The sequence below is a fragment of the Gymnodraco acuticeps genome, unplaced genomic scaffold, assembly GCF_902827175.1.
Source record: "Gymnodraco acuticeps unplaced genomic scaffold, fGymAcu1.1, whole genome shotgun sequence".
NCBI classification, from domain to species: domain Eukaryota; kingdom Metazoa; phylum Chordata; class Actinopteri; order Perciformes; family Bathydraconidae; genus Gymnodraco; species Gymnodraco acuticeps.
Genome location: NW_022989982.1, coordinates 2,543,897 through 2,567,011, shown reverse-complemented (window position 1 = coordinate 2,567,011; position 23,115 = coordinate 2,543,897). Strand labels below are relative to the sequence as shown.

At 38.4% G+C, this 23,115-nt stretch overlaps 5 protein-coding genes across 8 annotated transcripts; 4 read left to right on the top strand and 1 right to left on the bottom strand.

Moving 5' to 3' along the window:
• Window positions 1–2: 2 nt before the first annotated feature.
• zgc:56231 (uncharacterized protein LOC406257 homolog) lies at window positions 3–6,848 on the top strand. 2 transcript variants are annotated; one of them, XM_034212127.1, is made up of 18 exons: window positions 3–1,495; window positions 1,582–1,677; window positions 2,081–2,200; window positions 2,286–2,424; window positions 2,509–2,693; window positions 2,814–2,856; window positions 3,088–3,264; window positions 3,396–3,507; window positions 3,584–3,646; window positions 3,779–3,925; window positions 4,012–4,177; window positions 4,261–4,440; window positions 4,868–5,007; window positions 5,520–5,685; window positions 5,843–5,963; window positions 6,115–6,185; window positions 6,266–6,385; window positions 6,537–6,848. In XM_034212127.1, the coding sequence occupies exons 1-18, from the start codon at window positions 1,406–1,408 to the stop codon at window positions 6,741–6,743; spliced, it is 2,343 nt and encodes a 780-aa protein (XP_034068018.1). In that variant the 5' UTR covers window positions 3–1,405; the 3' UTR covers window positions 6,744–6,848. The 2 variants fall into 2 exon arrangements, with proteins under 2 accessions (XP_034068018.1, XP_034068019.1); XM_034212128.1 differs by lacking the exons at window positions 3–1,495; window positions 1,582–1,677 and having other exon boundaries at window positions 2,523–2,693; window positions 6,537–6,743.
• Window positions 6,849–7,794: 946 nt separating this feature from the next.
• rgs9bp (regulator of G protein signaling 9 binding protein) lies at window positions 7,795–10,646 on the top strand. Its single transcript, XM_034211936.1, has 3 exons — window positions 7,795–7,890; window positions 9,321–9,627; window positions 9,957–10,646. Exons 1-3 carry the CDS (start codon window positions 7,795–7,797, stop codon window positions 10,325–10,327), a joined length of 774 nt encoding a protein of 257 aa, XP_034067827.1. The 3' UTR covers window positions 10,328–10,646.
• Window positions 10,647–11,319: 673 nt separating this feature from the next.
• Window positions 11,320–15,976, top strand: mcur1 (mitochondrial calcium uniporter regulator 1). Of its 2 annotated transcripts, none has more exons than XM_034211946.1 (9): window positions 11,320–11,737; window positions 12,447–12,560; window positions 12,670–12,791; window positions 13,078–13,179; window positions 14,385–14,426; window positions 14,549–14,620; window positions 14,789–14,842; window positions 15,091–15,205; window positions 15,308–15,976. In XM_034211946.1, exons 1-9 carry the CDS (start codon window positions 11,464–11,466, stop codon window positions 15,361–15,363), a joined length of 951 nt encoding a protein of 316 aa, XP_034067837.1. In that variant the 5' UTR covers window positions 11,320–11,463; the 3' UTR covers window positions 15,364–15,976. The 2 variants fall into 2 exon arrangements, with proteins under 2 accessions (XP_034067837.1, XP_034067840.1); XM_034211949.1 differs by having other exon boundaries at window positions 11,464–11,737; window positions 12,670–12,773.
• A 150-nt stretch (window positions 15,977–16,126) lies between these two features.
• Window positions 16,127–18,974, top strand: dph2 (diphthamide biosynthesis 2). The gene is made up of 7 exons (XM_034212091.1): window positions 16,127–16,243; window positions 16,656–16,832; window positions 16,974–17,086; window positions 17,229–17,449; window positions 17,571–18,260; window positions 18,363–18,545; window positions 18,732–18,974. Exons 2-7 carry the CDS (start codon window positions 16,683–16,685, stop codon window positions 18,848–18,850), a joined length of 1,476 nt encoding a protein of 491 aa, XP_034067982.1. The 5' UTR covers window positions 16,127–16,243; window positions 16,656–16,682; the 3' UTR covers window positions 18,851–18,974.
• On the bottom strand, window positions 18,576–22,944 carry ncf2 (neutrophil cytosolic factor 2). Of its 2 annotated transcripts, XM_034212090.1 has the most exons (16): window positions 22,679–22,944; window positions 22,367–22,449; window positions 22,076–22,184; window positions 21,842–21,976; window positions 21,596–21,703; window positions 21,366–21,425; window positions 21,130–21,173; window positions 20,640–20,781; window positions 20,431–20,493; window positions 20,253–20,307; window positions 20,074–20,114; window positions 19,804–19,952; window positions 19,596–19,707; window positions 19,375–19,492; window positions 19,177–19,279; window positions 18,576–18,831 (listed from the first exon to the last, which is right to left on the bottom strand). In XM_034212090.1, the coding sequence occupies exons 1-15, from the start codon at window positions 22,850–22,852 to the stop codon at window positions 19,188–19,190; spliced, it is 1,485 nt and encodes a 494-aa protein (XP_034067981.1). In that variant the 5' UTR covers window positions 22,853–22,944; the 3' UTR covers window positions 18,576–18,831; window positions 19,177–19,187. The 2 variants fall into 2 exon arrangements, with proteins under 2 accessions (XP_034067981.1, XP_034067980.1); XM_034212089.1 differs by lacking the exon at window positions 18,576–18,831 and having other exon boundaries at window positions 19,016–19,279.
• Between the last annotated feature and the right edge of the window lie 171 nt (window positions 22,945–23,115).

Sequence of the window (23,115 nt, the reverse complement as noted above, 5' to 3'; positions counted from 1 at the left end):
TTTAATTGAACTAACTGTTTACTACACTCAGGCAGCAGATTCTCCACACTTCCACAACTAATTCCTCGCTCATTCGGTGGATTGTATTATGAGTCTTTCAAAAGAATTTAATGCATTCTCATTAGCTGACTGCCCACTTCAATGGGAATGAAGTTGACCATTGCATATCAAAGCTGCGTTAGAGTTGACATACCAAAAATAAGAATGTTCACCGCCCTTTTTTTATAAAGTCATCATCCTTTGCTTGTTTATAGCTCAGATCTGAAAGGTACAGACCATTTTTAGGAATAAAACCAAGTGATTAATACAAAATGACTAAATAGCAAAACATATAGCAAATAGCAGTCATTTGTATTAAATTATCCTGCGTATATGCTATATGGCTGTTGTGGACGAATGTTGTTTCTGCTTGGAAATCGTATATTTAACTGTATGGTATCCTTTTCCAAAATGGCATTTTCAAAATAATGAAGCATCCGTTTAAAAATAATTTGTTTATTTTTACATAAACAGTCTAGAAATATCTGCAAGGATATTGCTATAACTTTAGGTGACTAACAGAAAAACAGTCTTGTTACTATTTGGCCTATTAAAGGTTGTCTATTATGCAAATCCACTTTTTCATGTCTTTTACACATGAGCATGTGTAAAGAGATTCGCTCACTTTGTGTCCTGATCCATTTATATAAAAACCTGAAAATGAGCTGATAAAATGTTGGCCACTTTATGTCATACGATTTTTGGGCTTGTGTAACCATTAGCGAATAACCAACCACCAACACCTTGTAACACCTTATCACCTGAATCTCCTCCTAGAGCACCATTTTGTTATTTTTAACCAAATATCTCTCAGGGGCGTGGGGAGTGGCTACTTATTTTCATCTAAAGTAACACAGAGAATCAGCACTTTTGAAACAGGGGATTATGGGATTTGTTTGGTATTTCGAAAATAACCCTTCAGAGACATGTTTTGTATATATCTGAGACCTATAATATATTGATGAAAAACAGTATAATAGGAGACCGTTAAAGGAAAGTTAACACATATGACTTAAATACCACTATTTTTCATCCCCTATAACTCTACTGAGATATTCAGAAAATCATCCTCAAATGATGATTTGACATATACCTGTGAATTTAAGCTTGAGTGGAGTCCTGGAAGCTGGTTGATCTCTTAGGTGATTTGCTTGACTTCAGACCTGCTTTCAATTCAAACTGATTAGGCCTACAAGCTCCGCCTCCATCTGCCGACCTACATGTGGGTGAAATAAGTCATTTCAAAGGGCCCATTTTCCTGTCTATCGTCTTCCAAAAATACATTTGGCTAAATCTTCATGTTTGTAGAAAAGTGATCACCACTTTGTTCAGTACATTAGGCTTGTTAGAGCTGCTTTGTCTCAAAATGAGTACAGTTAATGTAACCAATGTAGACAGCGAATATATGCAAACTGGTGACATGGACATGACTTATATTTCAACTTCATCCCAGCAGGTAAGGTTTTTCCCTTTTTATCTAACAGTGATCCACTTCATATTTTCAGGTTTAATTTGTAGTGTGATTGTCTTCTTTGTTTGTAGACTGAGCTGCCAGGTGGAGCTGAGCAGCAGACCATGAGAGTTTACCTCAGAGTCAGACCTTTCTCTAAAGAGGAACTCTCTGACAAGGAGGATCAGGTACAGCACGGTGCCAAGCAGTCCATGTAGTGTTAAATACAGTAGCTAAAAAGCAACACGATGAATATGACCAGAGGGTTTTTCAACCCAGGGAATCTACTTTGGGAGAGCCTCATCCTCCACATTATTTATATTTTATTTGGACACTGTCCCTAACTGCAATATACATCCCCTGTACCTCTAACTACATTTGAATCCACGTAATTGAAATAAAAGGCTAACTTCAAACATAACCTGTGATTATAAATATCCATGACCATTGTGTTTTTCAAAAATAACATATTGGTCCTATGATCTGAATGTCTTATTTGGGAAATTAAGCTCAGTTATAGAAAGTTAAAAGTTGTCAAAATGTACCTTTTTATGAACTACTGTGCATAATTTAGCTTTTTTCCCCATTCAGGACTGTGTAGGGATTGAAAACAGCCAGACTGTGACACTGAATGCACCAAAGGGTTCTGCCAACATGAAGAGCAGTGAAAAGGGCATTGGCATGTCGCTGCACAAATTCTCCTTCTCACAGGTCTGCAGCATTTTAAATTGTATGAACATTTACCTATCTGCACTCTCATTCATATCCAACCGACTGTTTTTCTGCTGGCTTTTAGATTTTTGGGCCAGAAATGATGCAGTCTGAGATATTTGAGGCCACAGTCAAAAGCCAGATGTCTGATTTCTTGGATGGGAAGAATGCACTGCTATTCAGTTATGGTGTAACAAATGCTGGGAAAACCTACACAATCCAAGGTAAAGATGGAAACACACCAACAATGGAATGCACGTGTATCAGTTTCACATGTCCTATGCCAGTTTGAACATAATATGTTTTAGGAACTCCAAAACAGCCGGGAATACTCCCTCGGGTGCTGGATGCCACCTTTCAGTACATAGGAGGCCATCTGTATGATGGGATGGACCTGAAGCCCTACCTCAGGAATGATGCCCAATATCTGGACCCTGACCAAGTCAAGCAGGAGAAGAGTGCTAAAGCGGCCATTTTTGCTTCAGTCAAAGAAGTGAGAGAGTTATATCAGACCTGAGATGCTTTCTCAGCCTTTGCTAAAAATATTCCTCGGAATTTAAAATGAATTAAACCAGAAATGCTTTAACATGTATATCTATTTTCTCCCATCTAGGAGTGTGAACCTCTTAGATCCAGCGGTTTAGAGTCCTGCTCTGGTGAGTGACGACTGTCATCCTCTTCTTTATCCTACACTCAAACTGGTAGCCCTTTTTAATTCTACTCACTAAACATTAATTGTCTGGCCATTTATAAACCATTTAAGTTGTCCCACTGTAGACTCTGGTGAGTGTTGTCACAAGTGGAACAAATAAGGTCAGAACAATGCTTCCGGTTCTTTCTCAGAAGTTTTAGTTTTGTCTTTTGCTCTCTTGTTCTTCTCTTTTTAGCGTTGACAAGCAACCCACCAGAAGCAGACAGCAGCCAGTTTGCATTATGGGTAGCATTCTTTGAAATCTACAATGAGTGTGTGTATGATCTGCTTCAAGCTTCCCTGTGCTCCAAGTCTAAGAAACGGTCTTCTCTTCGAGTGTGCGACGATGGTGCTGGAAATTGTTATGTCAAAGGTTTGTGCACAACTTAATCATGTGTTCTTAAATTGGCAGATTATATATCTGTAAATATATATCATTAGTAGTCTTTGTGTAGCTTATGATGGCATTGAAGGTGAACAATGTGTGTTTTTAAATGATTTCAGATCTCAGGTGGATAAACATCCTCACCCTGGATGAAGCTTCCAAAGTATTACAGTTTGGAAACAAAAACAGAAGTGCCGCAGCCACAAAGTTGAACCAGTCATCCAGCAGAAGGCAATCTTTCCATTTCATCACATTTTTACTCTGCATCATTATCTGTCTTCATAACTTACACCAGCTTTCCTTACAGCCACAGCATATTTACCATAAAGTTACTGAAGATCGAGGACAGTACAGTTACACGGATCTCAGAGTAAGTGACGTCATTGACATTCAGACGCTGCTTTTGTGTTGTTTGTACTGGCATCCTGAATTACCACTCTGATAGCTCCACCACCATGGGATGAGCTACAGAAAATCAATTAATTGATTTCTTGTTCTTCAGGTTTTCTCTGTGTGACCTGGCTGGCTCTGAAAGATGCAACAAAACCAAGACATTTGGCGAGAGGCTGAAGGAGGCAGGGAACATCAACAACTCCCTGCTTATTCTGGGGAAGTGCCTCACTGCTCTACGCAACAATCAGACTGAGGGGTACAGCTGCTTAAGTGAAGAAAGTCAGCATTGACCCTTTACAACTTAGACATTTGTTTAAGTTTTCTTTCTCCTGTGTTCATCAGAATGAAGAACAGCTACATCCCTTTCAGAGAGAGTAAGCTAACCAAGCTCTTCCAGGCCGTGTTCTGCGGCAAAGGAAGAGCGTCCATGATCGTGAACATTAACCAGTGTGCTTCCACCTACGATGAGACTCTCCATGTTATGAAATTCTCTGCTGTTGCCAAACAGGTCTGGGTACATAATGATGTGAGAGGGAGTGGTACAATGAGCTGAATTCACTTCAGTCCTAATCCTACCTGTGCTCTCTGTAGGTGGTGCAGGTGATCCCAGACAAGCCTCTGAAATCTCTTGCCCCTTGTTTAGTTGGCCGTGATGGCAAGCCCCTGGTGAAGAATGGGGTGATAGACACCCAGGCCCTGGAGAGCTTCCTATCTGAGGAGGAGCTGCTGGACGAGGAAGACGAGGCAAACATGTCTTTGGCGACGGAGAATGTACAATATCTTTTCCATATCACATTCAAAAACTGTTCCCTAAATGTGTCGGAGATCCGGTATGTCAGAAAATCTTTGATTATGTCTCTAGTCAGTCCCATTCCATTTACATCATAGGACAAATCCTAACTGTTATCTATAACATTTGTAAGGGTCAGTCTAGCACTGCACTAAAACATCTCAACTATGTCTCTAATAACAAGTCTTCTGTAGACATTCATGGTCCCCAGAGGGTGATCCTACTGACTTAAGTGATCCCCTGACCTTTCTCATAAAGTCTCACCATGAAATTGATGCTTGTGGTTTTAGTTTAGTACTAGTTTGCAAGCTAGCACAAAACACCTATAAAGGACCAATATAAATACAGCAGTCTTGGAATGTTTAACCTTCACTATCTCAAGTAACTGTTTCATTTTGAATCTTCTAGGAGCTTGCAAATATGATTGAGAGCCTGCGAACAAAACTACTAGCAGAGCGAAAAAGAAACCTTGTTCAGGAAATGGAGATCCGAAATGAAATGGGGGATGCTATGTTACAGCAGCTCATGGAGAGTGAGGAACTCCGCAGGTATGTTATTTTTCATTTGCAAGAGAAGGCTAGTTATTCAGCTGCTGCTGATAGTGCCCAAGACCAGGCTCAAAACCCAAGAGGACCGAGCCTTCGCATCAGCTGGCCCTAGGCTCTGGAACAGTCTGCCCCTGCATGTGAGGTCCTTCTAGTCAGAGCGGAGTACGACCCCTGACATTTCCCTGTGTTTTTGTTTTTATAATTGCTGTTGTAAATTATTGTCTTCTGTTGCTATTGTAGTGTTTTTATTACATTTACAGCACTTTGGCTCGACCAAAAATCGTTTTTAAATGTGCTCTATAAAACCTGATTTGATTCAGTTCTGGTATTGCATCAATACTACAGATTTCATTTTTTGTATTTATAATTGTTTCGGCATATTTGTTCTAAATGCATAACCCTCTCATATATGCAACTAAAGTCCTTGGTCAGCAACAACTTCACTTAGTGAACCTTTGTCAAAGTAAAAATGAAACTAAACTTATGAATCAAGGTTTGCTTGGAATGTGTAGTCGACAGATAGAAGAGCTGAAGGAGAGCTTTGAAGAAAAGCTGGAGAACACTTTTGAGATTTACAAGGATGCTATCAGAGAGCATGCCTACCAGAGTGCGATGAACAATCTGGAAGATGACTACGTACCTTTTGATGAGTTTACTGCTGAACAGGATAAAGTAGAGGTATGTAATGCAATCATGCACTGCTTAAATTCCGATATTCAGGCGTTGAAATGTTTGTCAAATTGGCTATGTATGGTATATCCCCTGACAAGCAGTCAGATTTTTTTTTTTTGGGTTGTCAATAAAACTTCACATTTCTGTCTTACTTCCTGTGAAGACCCTGAAGCGCAAAGTTTCTGAGTTGGAGGGTTTAACGTCCAGTATCGGAGGATTGTGTGCATTTCCAACAGTGGACCAGTCGTGCCAGACTCATCCATATAAATCGACAGAAGCAGCAGGTTGGTATATTATTCATAAAGATGTCTCCGCACTGTCCTTTCTTAGGAAATGCCCTCTGGTATGAATATTGGTTGTATGCTCTCCTGTCCATCTTCTTTCATTTAACTTTTGTTTTAAGGGATATACATGTCACACTTTCTTTTCCCACAGGGGATGATCGATGCAAACATCTCTACAAAGAAAAATGTGCCATTGACAGCATTTGTGAGGATAAACAACAGGTAACAAGAATACAATAATTCTGCATCCCAATTAAATGTTGATTTGGTTGTGTGATAATTTTCACATTATTTTGGGTCAGTTGATCCTTTGCCTAGAGAAAAGGCTGAAGGATATCAATGTAACACTTCAGAACACCAGAGATGCCTACCTGGAGAAATCGTCTGAATTGGATGATTTACAGAGAACGTCCAAGGATCAGGTGAGGTGATAAGAAAATACAACGTATGGCAAATTGCACTTATAATGCATTTTAAGAATAATACATTTCAGCAGTGACCAGATCCAACATAAGACTTCACCTGAATGGAAATGATTGCTGAATATAATTTGGATTTTTTTTTTTTTTTTAGACCGAATCAATGGAGGAAATTCTATGGCAGAACGTTGAAAAGGATCGGGAGATCGCCTCACTGAAATCAGAACTGGCGAAGCTTTCCCAGAATTCCCATATGCAGCTCAGACCCAAAAGAGGCCTGCTCGCCAACATCAGGGACGCTGTGACTTCTCCACGAAAGACTTCAACTACCCAAACGCCGAGAAAAACTGCACACCCCTAAAAAGCCCAGTATCTGGATACAGATTTTATAATTTGGGTTTTAAAAAACTATACATGGACAGCTTTAGGGTACCTGGAAAGGAAACGGCAAGCATAACATTATTTTATTCAGATTCTGTGTTTTTAGTTTTCAATAAAAATGTAATTGCTAAGAATGAAGTCCTTTGTCTTATCATTTACAATATATTTTCCTCTCATAATATGGACAACTTAACTTCTCAGCACCATTTAAATATAGTCCTGCATGGCCACAAGCTGTGCTTTTTGACATAGAAATCATGTTACACTAAAGAAATGTCACGCCAGGGAATTTATGCTTTGAACATGCCAAACCTTTTATCAATCTGTTCAAAATGAGGCCATACATTATCTACAGCCTGAGGGGGAAATGAACCACAAAAGGTTGCGAAGGGACAAAGAAACCATGTAGGCCTATACTATGTTCAATTTCTTAAGTGCATCACTATTTAATTTGCCTATTGGTCTATCTTTACACTTTGTCAGTAAGATACCTTCATTCTTAACCAATAGGAGTAACACTTCCTAAATCTTTTATATACCATGTGGACCTTTTTATAAGTGACTGAGTTGTAAGCAGTGTTATGTGCTTGAGGTAACTGAGCGTAGCCTCCTCTCAGTTAGTGAGAGTGGCATTGTGGTAGAGACAGCTGCTCTTCTCTCTCTCTTGTCTCAGTGGTATTTAATGAGATTAGCTCTTCGTCTTGACCTGCGTCAGTGCAAGGGGGTCAATCACAGGCTTAGCATCTTGCTTAAGAGTCGCATCACTATATTACTTTTTTTTTTCTACTTTTCTGGCTTCTCTTTTGGGACACTTTTTAGCATCCGAAATATGTTTTGTCATCCGTAATTGCAACTTGTCATGGGAGTGGAGTTTTGTTGTGCATGATGCAGATTTGGGATTTTAACTCAACCCTCAGCCATTGAATGAAGCATCATCCAGGGGAAGAAGAGGTGCAGGGGCAGCCGGAGAAATAGAGGGCAACTTGGAATAAAATCTGGCCAGAGTCTGAGACTCTGGACAAGTCATCCTCATGCCACTTATAAATAACAAAGTAGGTGATGATGGCACAGTTGGCAAAGACAAGGCTTTGGTTGATGGAAAGGCTCTGGTGGATTCTTTAATAAAGGTAAACGTCTCCAAATTTCAACTGTTTTTTCATTTCAGCTTTGACTGTTGACATAAGACAAAAAGAATGTTGTAATTAAGTTCTGCTTTAAAAAATGTAATTAATGTCAAAAAGGACATATGGAATATTTGTACACATTAATCATCCACTGTTCGTTATAAGCAATTATTTGTTACGTCTTACTTTACAAAATAATAGTTATTTCAACTGAGTTGACAATTTAAATGTTTTCGCCAGCAGTTACTCACTCTTTATAATGGTATTTTTTTGTACTTGTGTTAGACTGAATATACCCTGCACAAGACATCTAAGAATCTTCTTTTCACCCTATGGCTAAAAAAGCACTCTCCATGAAAAGGATGTCTTGGTCCACTGAATCTTTGTGACTATTCCAGTATGTTGGATAATGCAATGGCAATGCCTTCATAGATATGAATGCAGTTGTTTTAACTCTATTTTACCATGACCTTTTTTTCACTGTCGTCAGCATGTAGTTAATTTATTTATTTTAGCTTGCCCTTATAGGTACAGTGTTGCATGCTGTGAACAATTGAAATTATATACAAGGACTCAAAGTGGGCAATTCAGACAAGATGAGGCAATATACTGTATAGGGTATATTAAAATACAAATGGTAAAAATACTGTCTGGAAATGAATACTTACAGTATCCACATTTTACAAATGGCATAATTGTAGTCATCTTTGTGTCTCCCCGTCTCATCTATCCTCGCTCTTGAGTACACAAGGTTGTTATGGCTTATCTAGAAATAGATCAATGATAATGAGATTAATTTTAATATTTTTCACTGGAACCACTCCTGCTAATCCATCAGGATTTATCTCATGCCTGTTAATAAAACACTGTTAACATATGATATGAATTTGGTCATAAAAGAGGAACTGTCCGACTTTTCACATTTCCCAGTTATTGATACATTTGGCTTTGAATCACATAAGAATATTTATAATAACTGTTACCAATCCTAAAATAAGTATTTTTTCTTATAATAAAAAACTTCTAGCAAGATTTGTTTAGTTAACATTGACTTTTAAACATCAACATAAGCGGGGAGTTATTAAGAGCGCAGACGTACCTTTTTATAACAAGTGATTAGTGGTCTGTATACTCAATCAGGTGCTGGGCTAAGCAGGAGCATGTATACTGATACAAAACAAATTGGATGTTGCGGTTACAAACAAACTTTGAGTTACAGAGAAAATATTCAAGCTTCCAAAGCCAGTAGATTAGACAGTATTCAGGTCTGAGTTGTTGACGTTTTTCAACCCCAAGCTACCAGAAGGTAATTATATATACACTGCTTAATATATATAATCACCTTAATTAAGTAGCACACAGCTTCAAATTCACTCTGTCCCTTTAATTTATTAATTAGCAAAAACGAAATCTTTGTTTTTTTCTTCAAACAGGTTGTAGCATGTTACCGCGTGTTGGCCACATGTGTTGGTGGATGCACAGACAGCTTGCAGCTGCGGGATGAGTTGCGACAAACGCGAGAAAAGGCCCAAAGGTTGGCCATGGCCATCCGTAGTCATCTGACCTCACATCTCCGAGACAAGAGCCTGCCTGAAGAGCAACGTAAGGAGATGGAGATCCTTTGGGTGGGCTTCTCCTCCAGCCTAGAGCTCCTCCATGTTGACATGTGCAAAGTTTTCAACATGGGTGACATCTTCTCTCTGTCCAAAAAGGAGACACGGGTGCAAAATGGCCTACAAGGTAAATTAAAGTATAGCCCTGACACTGATCAAACCATTGTATTGAATTATATATCAATGTGAAAACACTTTGATGTGCAAATAATCGGCTAGCAAAATAGTAATGCAAAGTAAGCTAAAATGAATGCATTTTAATACAGCAGTCGTGCACTAAATCCTACTCCAAAACAGTTTTAACAAAATCTGAACATTATAACCTCCATGAGGGTAGGATTTATTGAATGACTGTTGTAAAAAACAGTATTTACTTGTGACACAGTAGCCTACCAATGCCTTCTTTTACTGAAATAAAACTGAAGTATTTACCAATTTTAAATGTTGGTAATGCAGGAGGAGGCAGTGAGGTAGCAGCCCGGGCGCTCAGTGTGCCAGACCTGAACCAACCTCAGAGCACATCCCTTCCTGCTGAGTTTGAGAGCCATGAGCGCAGCACCATGGAGAAGGATATCAGCCAACTTGACCACATGATCGATGACATGGAGATGAAAGTCAACGTTTTGCGCTGGATGGTGGAGCCCCATGGGCCACAGTATCCAGACCCGCTGAGCAGCACGGACAGCGCCTCCCTGCTCTCAGTCGATGAGGAGCAGCCTGGACACCAGCCTCTACACCAGCGCAGAAAATTATTTGTGCTCTTATTGCTGGTTGCTGTTGTTTTGGTGGGAGCCACTTTATCTATTTGTATTGTCTTTTTCTCATGAGCAAAACCTCAATAAGCTCTACTTGTTTTTTCTGTTAAACCTCAGCAACAAAAAAATTGCTGAAAAATATCCACTGCAAGTACAGTAGTTATTTCCTAACAAGTTCCTTTAAAAAAGGTTAACTTTTGTATAAGCAACTCAATTTGCTTGTTATGCATAGGACAATTTGTCTAAATATACACTGAAATTAATCTGGATGCAAACCAGTTTGCGATTAATAGAAGTAAATACTCAGTTACCATACTGTCATGGTGAACATGAAGTGACAAAAAAATACAAGACTGCCAGTTAAAATTGGTTTCAAATATAACTAGTAAAGTATAAGACAGGTGTTTGATTTTACATACCCAATCGTCTGAAGATGGATTCCCTTTGTTCTAGTACACCCACCTTTCCTAAAATAGGCCTACCTGTGTCACATTTTGTATCTTGTTGCCATTGAGAAAATGTATAGGCTGTTATGCTTTGTAGATTATATACTGTAACAAGCAGAATATTCACTTACAATGACTAAAGCTTTTTTTGATTCAGTATAACTTTTAACATAATGAGCAGTAGAGAACTGATGTAATATCACACCCTGCTGTTTTCCATTCATTCTCATTGACTTGAACCGTAATCACCAAATATACGTATAGATATAGATATATCTATATATAGATATATATATAAATGTATATATTTTTTGTTTTATTTTCCTTCTTAACAGGTCAATAAGCTACAATAAGATCTGAACCAGTCTGTGAGTGTGAGCCTTATAGATTCTGAGATACTGTAGATACTGCATGGTCAAAACTTCTCATACCTTATTATTTACAAACAGAGCTTAAAATTGTGAGATGATAAAATAAACCGTTGAAATGGTTGATTTTCTTTTTGATAAGTCTATGATGTCTCCAGTCCAAAGTGATTTAGGTAGCGTTTGTGAAAAGTGAGTTTTATTTTGAAATGTGTGACCGGAAATGTGGAAGTTTCCCGTCCTCTGCCTGTCTTTGGTCATTGTGCGGGTTTGTAGTGCGGCGGTAATAGCTGGGTGAAAAGTTGCAATACAGCCCCGATAGAGAGGTTAATGATATGCTGACGATATTAACAAACTGAAGTACAGGCCAGCTGCTGGCTGAACACTAACTTTGACAATGGTGCTAAAACAGTGCCATTCGCGACTCAAACTCGGTGTTAACCACCAAGAAAAGTGGTATGACCTTTCTTTCAATCAAGGCAGAGTTAACAGTGTTATGACAGCGACCATTTCCTCAAACATGTCTTGTTTGACTGCTGCCAACACACTACCGTGTGTCCGGTGTATCATCACTCAACCTTTCAGGAGCTTTGAGAAGCCGGTATGGAGAGGGAGACACGCGGGGCAAAAGATTGTACATCTTTCTGCAGGGACATACATGACTGCAAGAGGTAAGTTAACTCACTACAGTTCATGGTCTGTTTACCAACAGTTGAAGTATGGCACCTCGCTGTTAACTCTCAAACACCGGTAACTCTACTTCACATATAACACAGTCCTAGGTTGTGCTTGAATGCAGTGCAGGCGCATTTAAATACCTCAAAGAAAGGGTGTGCCCATTTTGAAACCCCCAATGCGAAACTTTGCATAAATTATTCTCAGATAATGGGACTGTAAAATAAGTCGTCACTGTTCACTTCATGGGATTTATCATGACTTGGACCTCTTTGTTGAGTTTCAAAATAAAAGTTCTCTTCTGTTTTTTTAATGGTGCTTTTATAAAAGTCGACTTCCTGTCTGCTCTGGTAATTTGAATTAAAACGCTAAGTCAAACACAAATTAAGGGCTTAATTGCACAGCTGTCATTAATTTTTAAAAACGCATTCATTGTTTAATTGAAGTGCACCAAATACAAACTTCTCCAGTAACAACTCATCCGTGGTGCATAAGCAAAACCCTGATGCTAAATCTGCAAAGTTTTCAATAGAAACATGTACCCACATCACACACTGACTGTATTTACATAATATCCAACCTGGCCTCCAATTGTTCAGGTGTGTCATCACACCTGAAATGTCCATGACATTTAGGACATTTACAGTTTTGGTCTCCAGGTCATGCTTAGTTTCTTCACTTATATCTTCTTATCATTGATTTCAGGGCTGAGTACGTCCATCCCAGCTCTCCAGCATTTAGATCGATCTGTACCAAAGTCTGAAGGTGGGAAGCTGCTTTTTGACACCCATGCAGTGGTACGACTCTTTGAGGAAAATGGTTTGAATGCTTTTGTTATTTAAAAAAACGTCACAATATTTAAGCTTCTTCTATTATTAAGAAGCTGTTGAATTTCCCCCCAAAAATGAATATATTTTTCTTTGAACAGGCTTCACAACTCAGCAAGCTGAGGTGATTGTAAAAATACTGGTGAAGATGACAACTTCTAACATGGATGTCATTTATAGTGACATGGTGACCAAAGTGCAGCAGGTGAGGCTGTCGGAGGAGGTTTGTTTATTTTATACTGTCAAAACAAAAGTAAGCATTATGTCAGCCCTTTTTGTTTCTTCTCTGTGTTTCATTCAGGCTGTGCCTTTAGTGCTGTAAAGGTCACCATACCAGTATTGTTTTTATATTCCAGAGCGCATGGTGTAAATGATTAAATAATGTATATGTAATGTCAAATTGTAATATAAAAGAAACACCTGAATACACATTCTGTATTTCTTTCATTTGTTTACTTGTTCTTTATATGGTTTTAAAAATGAACTTTTGTGTTGTGTGATTTTGGCAGGAGATCATGTTGCAGCGTTTGATGTCTCAAATAGCATCTGTAAAGAAGGACATGTTAATCCTAGAGAAGAGTGAGTTCTCTACTTTACTGGCAGAAAATGAGGTGAGTATGTTTATGATGAGCAGACTTAGGCCCCGGCCACACGAGGACGAAAACGGTCGTTTGCGTTACTGTTTAGTGTCATATAGACCGTTCGGCCACACGAGGACGACCGCATACGGCACTAAACGACTGCGGAAACGATAACAGGTCCCAAGGTGGATAGAACGGCATACGCAACGTTCTGGGGGGTCAAACGGCTCCGTGTGTACGCCCTATAAGATAATTTTCTGATAATGATGAGGCAATAGCCCCGCCTCTCCCCACCTCTGCTGCTCACCCCCGTGTCAAAGTAAACTGCACACTGAATTCAGATTATTTATCTTTCTCTCGATATGGACATAAACGCGAGTGAAGTCTAATCTGACAGGACGGAGACACCTCTCAAACTACCTAGTTATAAATATGTTTATTTTTACTGTCGGCCGGGTCACTCATTACTGGATCAGCTGCTGCATGAAACAGACACTGACGCTGTCCAAAGAGAGGCTCCGTGTATTTTATTATTATATTATATAGAGTCGTTATTCATTTGTTTTAAAGCTCAATAAATAACAAAGAAGACCTTTGACCGGCACTTTTATAATTTTGTCCGGAAGGTTTAAACTTTAATACACGTTGACTGGCGAAAAACTCTGCCCGGTTCCCTCGGCCCCCACCGCGGAGAATAAACAGAAGGGCAACCATGACAACCATGCTTCTTCGCTGCTTTTGTGGAGGAAGTTACAGCGCCACGTACAGGCTCCTGCATATGTACTGCAGCTTCTCCAGCGGTTGGAGCTAAACGGAGCGGTCTCGTGTGGACAGACACTATCCGGATGACTATTGCGTGTGGACGGAAGCTTTTTTGCGATTGCGTTTGCATTAATCCTATGCGTTTAGCCGTTTTCGTCGTCGTGTGGCCGGGGTCTTAAGCTGTTTCCCAAAAGTAATTGTTGCATTATCTGTGCCCTTGGTTGTTTAAGTGATCCTGGAATTCAAATGATATGCATAACTGACTTTTTACCTGCAAATACCTTGTCAAATAAATTGTATATAAAAAAACAAAAAGCACACATTTAGAAATCTAGATAGATAAAAAAAAATGTCATGTCAGCAAATATATGAGTGGAAGAATGTATGATGTTTTTGCTTCATGTTTGCCAATGTTGCCCTAAATAGGAACATGGATGACTATATGATTTTCACAATTTTAACATTTCTCCCAGAAACTCAAGAACGAGTTACTGCACATCAAGATCCAACTGGCTGTAAGTGGTTATTCTTATTACCTTTATGTCCAAATTGTAGTCTAAGTATTAAGAAGTATTTCCTCATCTTGTTTTCATCAAAGATGATTTACGTTTTTTTCATCTCCAATGCCACCTTGCAGGATGTCATGAATAAACTGCGCTCGGACACAATTATGGACATGAATTTGGAGAAAAGTCGTTCAAAAGAATTGGTAAGTGTTTGAGAATAATACATGTGTTTTGAAGATCCTCAAGTGCCCTTTTTAATTTGTATTTTTTCAATCTTAACTTGTACATAAAGATAATGACTTGTCAAATAGTCGGTTCTTGTTATTGGTATATCTTTAATTACTAAAACCTTTTTTTAATGTTTTTTCTAGAAAATAGAGAATGAGAAGTTGCTCCTAGAAACGCGAACTGAGATAATGGAAATGGTTTGTATTTTTCCAGTACACCTACAGAACATGTTTCCTATCTTTTAACAGCTAATCTGTAAATGGTTGTTTCTAAAAGTAGAAATAGAAGCCAAAAACATATCAATTCAATTGTTTTTTATAATGGCTGTCACTGATTGCTTTGCTACTTTTAAAAAGCCTTTGCTCTTCTCAGTTATAAATATGAACTAGTGTAGGTCTTTGGTGGGGCTTATCTTTATGCCTTTGTCCTATTGCTTTTTTTACAGACTGCAGAGCAAGATCGCCATTTAACTCAGACCAACATGAAAATAGACACTGAAGTGGCCGGTTTGAAAACAATGTTAGAATCTCATAAACTGGATACTATAAAATACCTTGCAGGTAAGATATTGTGCATTGTTGCTATGTAGAATAACCAATGATAGCCTTGAGAACTTAAGCTGTCAAATAGTAGACTAATGCTTGATCACTTTATCCTCAAAGGTTCAGTCTTCACCTGTCTTACTGTGGTCCTGGGATTCTATCGTATTTGGATGTAAGCAGGATTATGAATACGATTTTCATATAACGTCTCGTGACAGTGGACCTTCAATGCAGCAACTAAATTCGACAATGAAAGAGAGACAACTATAGTCTCTTAAATTATGGGATTTCACAATTGTCGGTGCAATCTTTTTTCAGAAGGGGGAGTTATTGACAAATGGCTCTTTCAACAGATCACTGATGTGACTCTTAGAAGTAATGCAATTAAGACTATTTAATGATTTATGGTGTCTGACCACTTATCCAGATAAGCTTGATTGAAACAGAAGTAAAACATTATGTGTATTTATTTTTTAATATGTATATATTGAGTTGTAGATGTTGGAGAGATGCTCAGCAGAAGCTGTTGGTATTTAAATTGTGTCTGACTTGTATTTGCTTTGTGATATTTCAGTTTTAACATGAATACTTTTTTTTAATCAAATTCATTGTCAAAATGTTAGTTTATCTTTCTATTGAAGATTATGGTTATTATTATGGTTATTAGTATATTTAATGTAGGCTACTGTTGAAATGAGCTGGCCATTGTCAAAGAGGTCAGCTCTGCCATGGCAATGTCATTCTGCTTTTACTCTGCACTACATTAAAATATGTATTATATGCATGATTTACTGTCTCATGTGTCTCAAATATTTTTAACTCAGTCATCTGAAAGTGTGAGTTAGTTTGTGTAAATTCCAGGAATATAAACGGATGATAATCGACGATAATGCATGTCATTGCTCACTGCTCAGTGTATCCTAGCTTTTACTTTGAAACGTTTGAACCGGAAGTGCTTATGGTAGAGCTGCTGTAGTGTACTTTACTGCTGCCGACACGTGTGTAGCTGTCAAATAAGTGTTTATTCGTCAACAACTTTCCACATGACTTCTCTATGTAAGTTTACATGTATGTGTTGTAAATGTAATTCGTAAATTATCGTTATTACACTTCATATTGTGAAAAAAGACTAGCTAGCGACACACCTAGCATACGGAACCAAAGTAACGTTAAGCTAAAAGTAGGTAATGTAAGGTATGGGATGGTTAACTGTGACTAGGCTATATTTGATATATGTTTTACAAAAGGAAAATACCATTACGTCAACGTGACAATGTTGTGAAGTAGTTGGATACATTGTTGCTTCATTGAGCTATTTGCCAATATAACGTTAACAATATTGTCAAATATCTAAATTAAGTACAATTTAATGGAGTTTATCACACACTTTCCTGGCAGAACAGGATTGTAATTGTTTGAATTGTGTCCAAATGATGTCCTGAAATGTGTATTATTACTCATTTTGCAGGCACTGTTCCGCGTTTTCTATGCAACAATGGCTGACGCATTTAGTAGCAGCTCGGAGAACGTAATTCAGCGTGTCGTGGATGTTACGGTGGGGGAAAGCAATCCTGTGGAAAAACTTGAAGAGTTGTATCAGATTAAGGACATTTGTGGCTTTATCACTGAGCATCAATTTGAAAAGGTGAGTACTTAAAATGTACTTTTCGTCACATAGACATTTGTAAATTGAATCCTGAAGGGACAACACAATTATTGTCAAAAGGCTGTTTGACACACTAGCCAGTGAAAGCAACTAAAGTTAAATCATGGATAATATTTACAGGTTGCTCTGCAGTTTCCTGATGAGCTGCTGGTGGATGCAGTTGCAGTAGCATTGGAGATTGAGAGAAACAGCAATGCCAAGCCATTCATTCTGGGAGATACATCCTACGGCAGGTAACACACCAGGTTTAAATTAGAAAAGTCTTACTTGGTCTAATAATGCGTACATGATCTATTTGTAAGTGTTTGGATCCTTCCTGCAAAGTCACTGCTCTACCGTGAGTTTTAATGGATGCATTGATTCTTTTTTTGGCAGTTGCTGTGTGGACGAGGTAGCTGCAGAACATGTTGGAGCCGACTGCATTGTGCACTATGGCAGTGCTTGCCTCAGCCCGTCTAAAAGGCTGCCATTGATGTATGTGTTTGAGAGACGACCGGTGGATCTTGAGAAATGCACTTCTGCCTTCAGAGAACTCTACCCAGACACACACAGTCACATCATCATCCTCTATGATGTCAACTATGTTCATGCTATTGGTAAGCTTTTCTAAAAGAGCCCTGCTATATGAAAGAGATAATACATATGTATGCCATTTTATAGAACAGCTTTAGATTCAAGCATTTCTTTTCACACAACATTGTTTTAATTTGTTTTCAGATGACCTTGTGGCACTCCTTTCACCAGAGTATCCAAACCTAGTCGTCTCAGAACTTGTTGTGGAAGGGGAGCAGTGTTACAGCCATGGTCGGATAAAGAGACTACATGATGACACATGTCTATCAGAGGGAGATAACAACCAGCTTATTTATCAGTTTGGAAGGCAGTTCTCCCTGACAAGTGGTTTAAGCATCACGGATTACAGTATGTTCTATGTAGGCCAAGAAGGAGCAATTCTGACAAACTTCATGATGACTTGGAATCGCTGCTCATTTTGTTCTTTTGACCCCATAAAAATGACAGGGAGGACAGAGTCAGTCAGTATCAACCGTGCCCTAATGAAGCGTTATTACGCTATAGAAAGGGCCAAAGATGCCAATGTTGTTGGCATTCTAGTTGGCACATTAGGAGTGTCTGACTACCTCCAAATCATCCAGCAGTTGAAGGAGGCAATTCATGGAGCTGGCAAGAAGAGCTATTTGTTTGCCATGGGGAAATTGAACGTGCCCAAACTGGCAAACTTTCTTGAAATTGACATTTTCGTGTTAATCGCGTGTCCTGAGAACTCACTGCTGGACTCAAGTGAGTTCTATAAACCTGTGGTAACACCATTTGAGATGGAGGTGGCCTGCAACAGGAAGAGGGAGTGGTCAGAGGAATATGTCACAGACTTTCGACATCTCCTGCCAGGTTAGATCTTGATATATTCACATCGGACAAACCTACTCCTAAATTCTTATTTATATATGCCTATAGCTAATTTATAATATTTTTCCCCCAAACTTACACCAGGTGGACAGAGTCACGTGCCTTTGGCTGATCAGCAGGAGGAGGGCAGTGAGACTGATGTGTCTTTAATCACTGGAGCTCTGCGGAGTCAGAATCTGATGAGCAGTGAGCCTGAAGTTTCCTCGTTCGGCTCTTCAGTGGTCCTCAGGAACCAGATGCTCACTGTGGCCAACACCAACTCAGCTGGTATGAGACCATCCAAAAAGTCTTGCTTGCTTTAATTTCTGTACATCCATGAGTTTATTGTAGACTTTGCACTCATACAATTATCGCAGCTTGTGCATGTGAGAAAACAATCAACCAGTGTTTTTTGTATACAAATATACTTTTAAATATCATATTACGTTACATATTTTTGCTTTCTCTTCTCAGCGTCTTTTCTGGCGGAACGAAGCTGGCGTGGCTTGGAGCAGAATTTGGGAGCGACACCTGTGGTGAAGGCAGTAGAGGGCAGGAGAGGCATAGCTATTGCCTATGAAGAGGAAGGATAACTTACCAGTAGCACACAAGACTATTTAATCATGCCTGAGGCATTTAGATGTATATTGCTGAATTGAATTACTCAATGTAAGAAATAATTAAATGTTTTTTTCATAAAATGTATATCAGATATCACTAGTTTTTGTTATCGCATTTATCCAAACATAACAACTTGACACACTTGAAGATGAGTTTATTTGAATGAACAGGTGTTTAAAAATGTAAATATTAAGTATTTATAGGTACAAATTAATCAAATGTGGTTGATTCTAAAATTGTTTCGATAGAGAGTACCTGACCAATGATCAGATTATCCTTTATTATTTTTGCTGCTTACTTTCATTTAAATTACTGGCCATTGACAGGAACTTCTTCCACAAAGGATGCAGGAAATATACCAGTATCCCCGTTGCATTGCCCTTCCAACCAATCCTGGTTAACTAAAGGAAAAGAAGAAACGTATGAATTAGAATGACATTTTTGGATAAATTATTGAGTTTTTAAGCAAATTTGATTAAAAAGAATGGACCCTCACCTCTAGAGATTATTGTGATTGTATCGCCTCGATGAAACTTGAGATCCTCTGGATTTGATGACTCATACGAGTAAAGTGCCACCAAGGGAACCTCGATATTTGGACTGTGATCTGTTTGCTAAATACACAAACGGTAATTGTCACAATACTAATAGCACTTTCAACCAGTATCTGTATTTTGTGAAGCCAGCATAAACAGGAAAAGATGAGCACTTCCTTACCTCTTTTGCGTAACACCACAAAGTGATGTGCACACCACTGGCACGACTCCACACACTTTCCATGTCTGTGCTGTCATTGATAACACTTTGTCCCGTAGCTTCAGGGGTTAGACTATATGGAACAAAAGGTTTTAATGTTGTACTCTTACCACTAACACATATCAATCAAACTATAAGATGATTTTTTTTTTTTAAATGTACACCTTACCTCAAAGTGATTGCAGTCATAGGGAGATTCAGTTTCCTACTGATCTTTTCAATCAGTATTGCATAAGGTGATCCAGGTGGTACTGAGACAGCAAAGGTGAATGTGAAATGGACTTTGACAATAAGTGAATTGTCAGGAGGCTGTTCTTCCTGGCATTAATGAAAGGACATGTTGATGGAATTTTAAATAAGAAAGAAAATGAACACTTCACATGTTGGCACATTTTGGGATATACTGGTGTAATATAGTCAAGGATTTGACTCAGCATACCTTTCTCTCTGAGTCGCTGCTGTCGCTCCTTGGAGTTATCGCTTAAATACAAAGAAGGGGGATACAAATTGCATTTGCTCAAATACTTTCTCTTATGTTACAATATGTGCTTTGACCAATGGATTTAGTTAGTCATAGGCAATTTCTCTATTGCAGTTTTCTTAATCAGATGAGTGTACCTGGTTTTCTTTTAGGTCTGGTCGGTGGTTCCTGACTCGGAGGCTGAGGTATTCCCTGTCCACCGTTAAACAATAATACTGGTAATGTTATAAAAAGTCCTATAGCAAAGAATACATCACTTCTTAAAATACTGCAAAGCAATCTTCAAAATTAAATATGAGATATTTAATTCCTTACCTCGTTCTGTTTGGAAGCCATGGACATCAAACGCTCCAGGTAATTGTAAGGAACAAGTCCCCTCTATAATGAACAACATGCTTAATACTATCAATAAACATGTAAGAATTCTGTTACGTTCTCTACACATATTTCATATAAAAGAAACAACAAAAGTTATGGGAAAAAACACTAACAAATTGGTTGCAGATGTACAGTAGTGGCCTTACTCTTCCATTAAAGATCACAGATGCCCAGTTATCGGCTCCCTTCTGCAGCACAAACACAACATTGCCTGGCATGACAGCCAACTCATCGCTTGTCTCAGGAACAAACTGAAACAGGACAGTGTGGGCTTCTCCTTCCAAAGCCCTGTGAAGACAGGAGAAATCCACATGGCATCAAGAGAGCTGCTGGCACACCAGTCTATTTTTTACCGGATAACAATTGCTTCTCTATTGTTTACATTCACAGAGTTATATATAATATCCCCTCCAATGAAAGCATAACACTTCATAAATGTTTCCCTCTTTCCTTTCCAAATAGAGGGCTGATTTATTTCCTTTAACACATCCACATGCGGTGGAAAATGTATCTTCTATTGCAAAAATATTGACAAGTATTAAGGTCATTTACAATTATTTTCGCATTCGACAAGGCTGAATTAGAACAACTGAAAAGTAATCATATTTTTTTACAGTTAAGCATACACGAAACTACCTTAGAACCTCCGGCTCCTTTGGACTAGTTGGACCGTCTTGTACCTGTCAGATGTAAACAGAAACACAAAGCATCCAATCATTAGTGCTGACTCAAAGCAGCAATTAAGTTGAAAAAAATATTCCATGTCATTTGTTTTTTAAATATAATGTAACACAATCAGCTGCTAATAACAAATTATATCTTTGTCATCTGATAATTATTTGTAAAGCGCTATAGAATAACCCATATTTCACCTGTGGCTGTAATGGAGCAAATCCAGAGAAGGCATCCTGAGGAACGACAGAGGCAACCACCTGAAGATAGCAGAGAAAAAATGTAGCTTGTTATAGCACATTGTTATAGCGTTAAGTCATTGACATTATGATTTTAGTGAACTAGATGAGCTGTATTCAAATACAGTTAAATGCCACACTAAATAATAATGTAGTACACATGGTAACTAAACGTATCACATAAGTATTACCTTTGCTTTGCCCAGGTAGTCCTTCTTCTCCAGCTCAGCAACATAGTGCTTATTTGGTTTGAAAAGCACTTTTGATGGGAACTCGACTGGTTTGAAAAGTTTCTGTTTCTGTTGGTGATAATGCATTGCAATGGATATTATAATATTTGTCAAGTAATTCTGACATGAAAGAACATTTTAATTACATCACTAATACCACTGTGTATAATCATTAAATAGTGATTACTTTACAGTATGTTAACTGACCAGGGCGGAATCCAGAGCTTTATCGATGATGTTGAGCTTGGCGTCTGTCTTGTAATTGAGAGCCTTCACAAGGTTTTTGTGGGCTTCTTCCCAGTTACCCAGCTGAGCCTCAGACAGAGCCATATTGATAAGAACCTATTGCAGTAAACATTGTTATTATAGAACCTTGCTTTCCACTAATAAGGAGGCTTCACAAGAACATATAAACATGATTGGAGGCTTTTAAATACTTACCTCACATGCATATAATTTGTATCTGAGACCAAGCGCTTTGTAATCTATCAGCTGGTTGCCTCTTAGTGCTTTGAAAGCTTGCTGGAAATCAGCTAAACTCTCCTCATACCTTTGAATATAAAAAAATCCAAACATAAAATCTAATTATTTTTGCAATAAACCAAAACAATTACAAAAAAAGTACCTAAATGTATGATAACGAAAACATACTGTGTGTAGTATTTTTTAATTATAGTGTTAAATATGAAAACAAATTGTGGCCATTGAATTAAGATGACTAGTGTTTCTTGCCTCTTCTTTTTGTAAAATGTCATTCCTCTTTGAAAGAAGGCAACAGCCAAATGCTCATCTTTACGGATGCTGCAATCAAACGCCTGAGAAACACAAGACAACACAGTTACTTCCTATTAGAAAAGAGAAATGGTAAACTCTACTTCTTCTTTCTCAGTGACTTGCGATTTCACACTCAGAAATATCACATCATTTCATTTCAGCCTAATCAGTTTACATCCCTGAACAAGATTTAAGTAATATTATAAATAAATAAAACTTTGTGGGAAATGTTTTGGCTTACATTAATCTACGAACAAAGGTCAATCGTACCTTTTCAGCAGCATCCAGGTCTTTGTTGAGAAAATGGAGACAGCCAATGTCAAAACTAATTTTAGAGTTTGGATCTTGGATAGACAGGAAAATCTTGAGTGCCTCTGACAAATCCTGTCTGTCAACACAAGTTATAGCCATGTCCCACTGGCGCAGAGTGGCAACAAAAGACATAGTTGCTGGGTAGGAGTACACTTCGCTAAAGACCAAAAATAGGGAAGTTTTTCTTATTTGTACCAGCTGCACCAGGAAGTGTGATGATGGTGTCATTGTTGGCACATTTATATAGCCTATGCAAGTTTGAAGGCCCAATTGATTTAGTCCTTCCTCCCATGTGATTATATGGCAATTATATAGGCTGACGTGTGTTGGTAGGCCCATTACATTCCCATACTACTTTTACTTGAATGTAATGGTTTTGCATAATATATACAGGT

Coding starts and splice junctions, on each gene's coding strand:
- zgc:56231 (XM_034212127.1), top strand. CDS start 1,406: ATGAGTACAGTTAATGTAACCAATGTAGACAGCGAATATATGCAAACT. Junction 2,857..3,087: donor CGGTTTAGAGTCCTGCTCTG/GTGAGTGACGAC, acceptor TTCTCTTTTTAG/CGTTGACAAGCAACCCACCA. Junction 3,508..3,583: donor AACCAGTCATCCAGCAGAAG/GCAATCTTTCCA, acceptor CTTTCCTTACAG/CCACAGCATATTTACCATAA.
- rgs9bp (XM_034211936.1), top strand. CDS start 7,795: ATGCCACTTATAAATAACAAAGTAGGTGATGATGGCACAGTTGGCAAA. Junction 7,891..9,320: donor TGGTGGATTCTTTAATAAAG/GTAAACGTCTCC, acceptor TTCTTCAAACAG/GTTGTAGCATGTTACCGCGT. Junction 9,628..9,956: donor GGTGCAAAATGGCCTACAAG/GTAAATTAAAGT, acceptor TTGGTAATGCAG/GAGGAGGCAGTGAGGTAGCA.
- mcur1 (XM_034211946.1), top strand. CDS start 11,464: ATGGTGCTAAAACAGTGCCATTCGCGACTCAAACTCGGTGTTAACCAC. Junction 12,561..12,669: donor ACGACTCTTTGAGGAAAATG/GTTTGAATGCTT, acceptor TTCTTTGAACAG/GCTTCACAACTCAGCAAGCT. Junction 15,206..15,307: donor TACTATAAAATACCTTGCAG/GTAAGATATTGT, acceptor TTATCCTCAAAG/GTTCAGTCTTCACCTGTCTT.
- dph2 (XM_034212091.1), top strand. CDS start 16,683: ATGGCTGACGCATTTAGTAGCAGCTCGGAGAACGTAATTCAGCGTGTC. Junction 16,833..16,973: donor CTGAGCATCAATTTGAAAAG/GTGAGTACTTAA, acceptor TAATATTTACAG/GTTGCTCTGCAGTTTCCTGA. Junction 17,450..17,570: donor CAACTATGTTCATGCTATTG/GTAAGCTTTTCT, acceptor ATTTGTTTTCAG/ATGACCTTGTGGCACTCCTT.
- ncf2 (XM_034212090.1), bottom strand. CDS start 22,852: ATGTCTTTTGTTGCCACTCTGCGCCAGTGGGACATGGCTATAACTTGT. Junction 21,174..21,365: donor TTGCTCCATTACAGCCACAG/GTGAAATATGGG, acceptor TACATCTGACAG/GTACAAGACGGTCCAACTAG. Junction 20,115..20,252: donor CAGACCTAAAAGAAAACCAG/GTACACTCATCT, acceptor TTTGTATTTAAG/CGATAACTCCAAGGAGCGAC.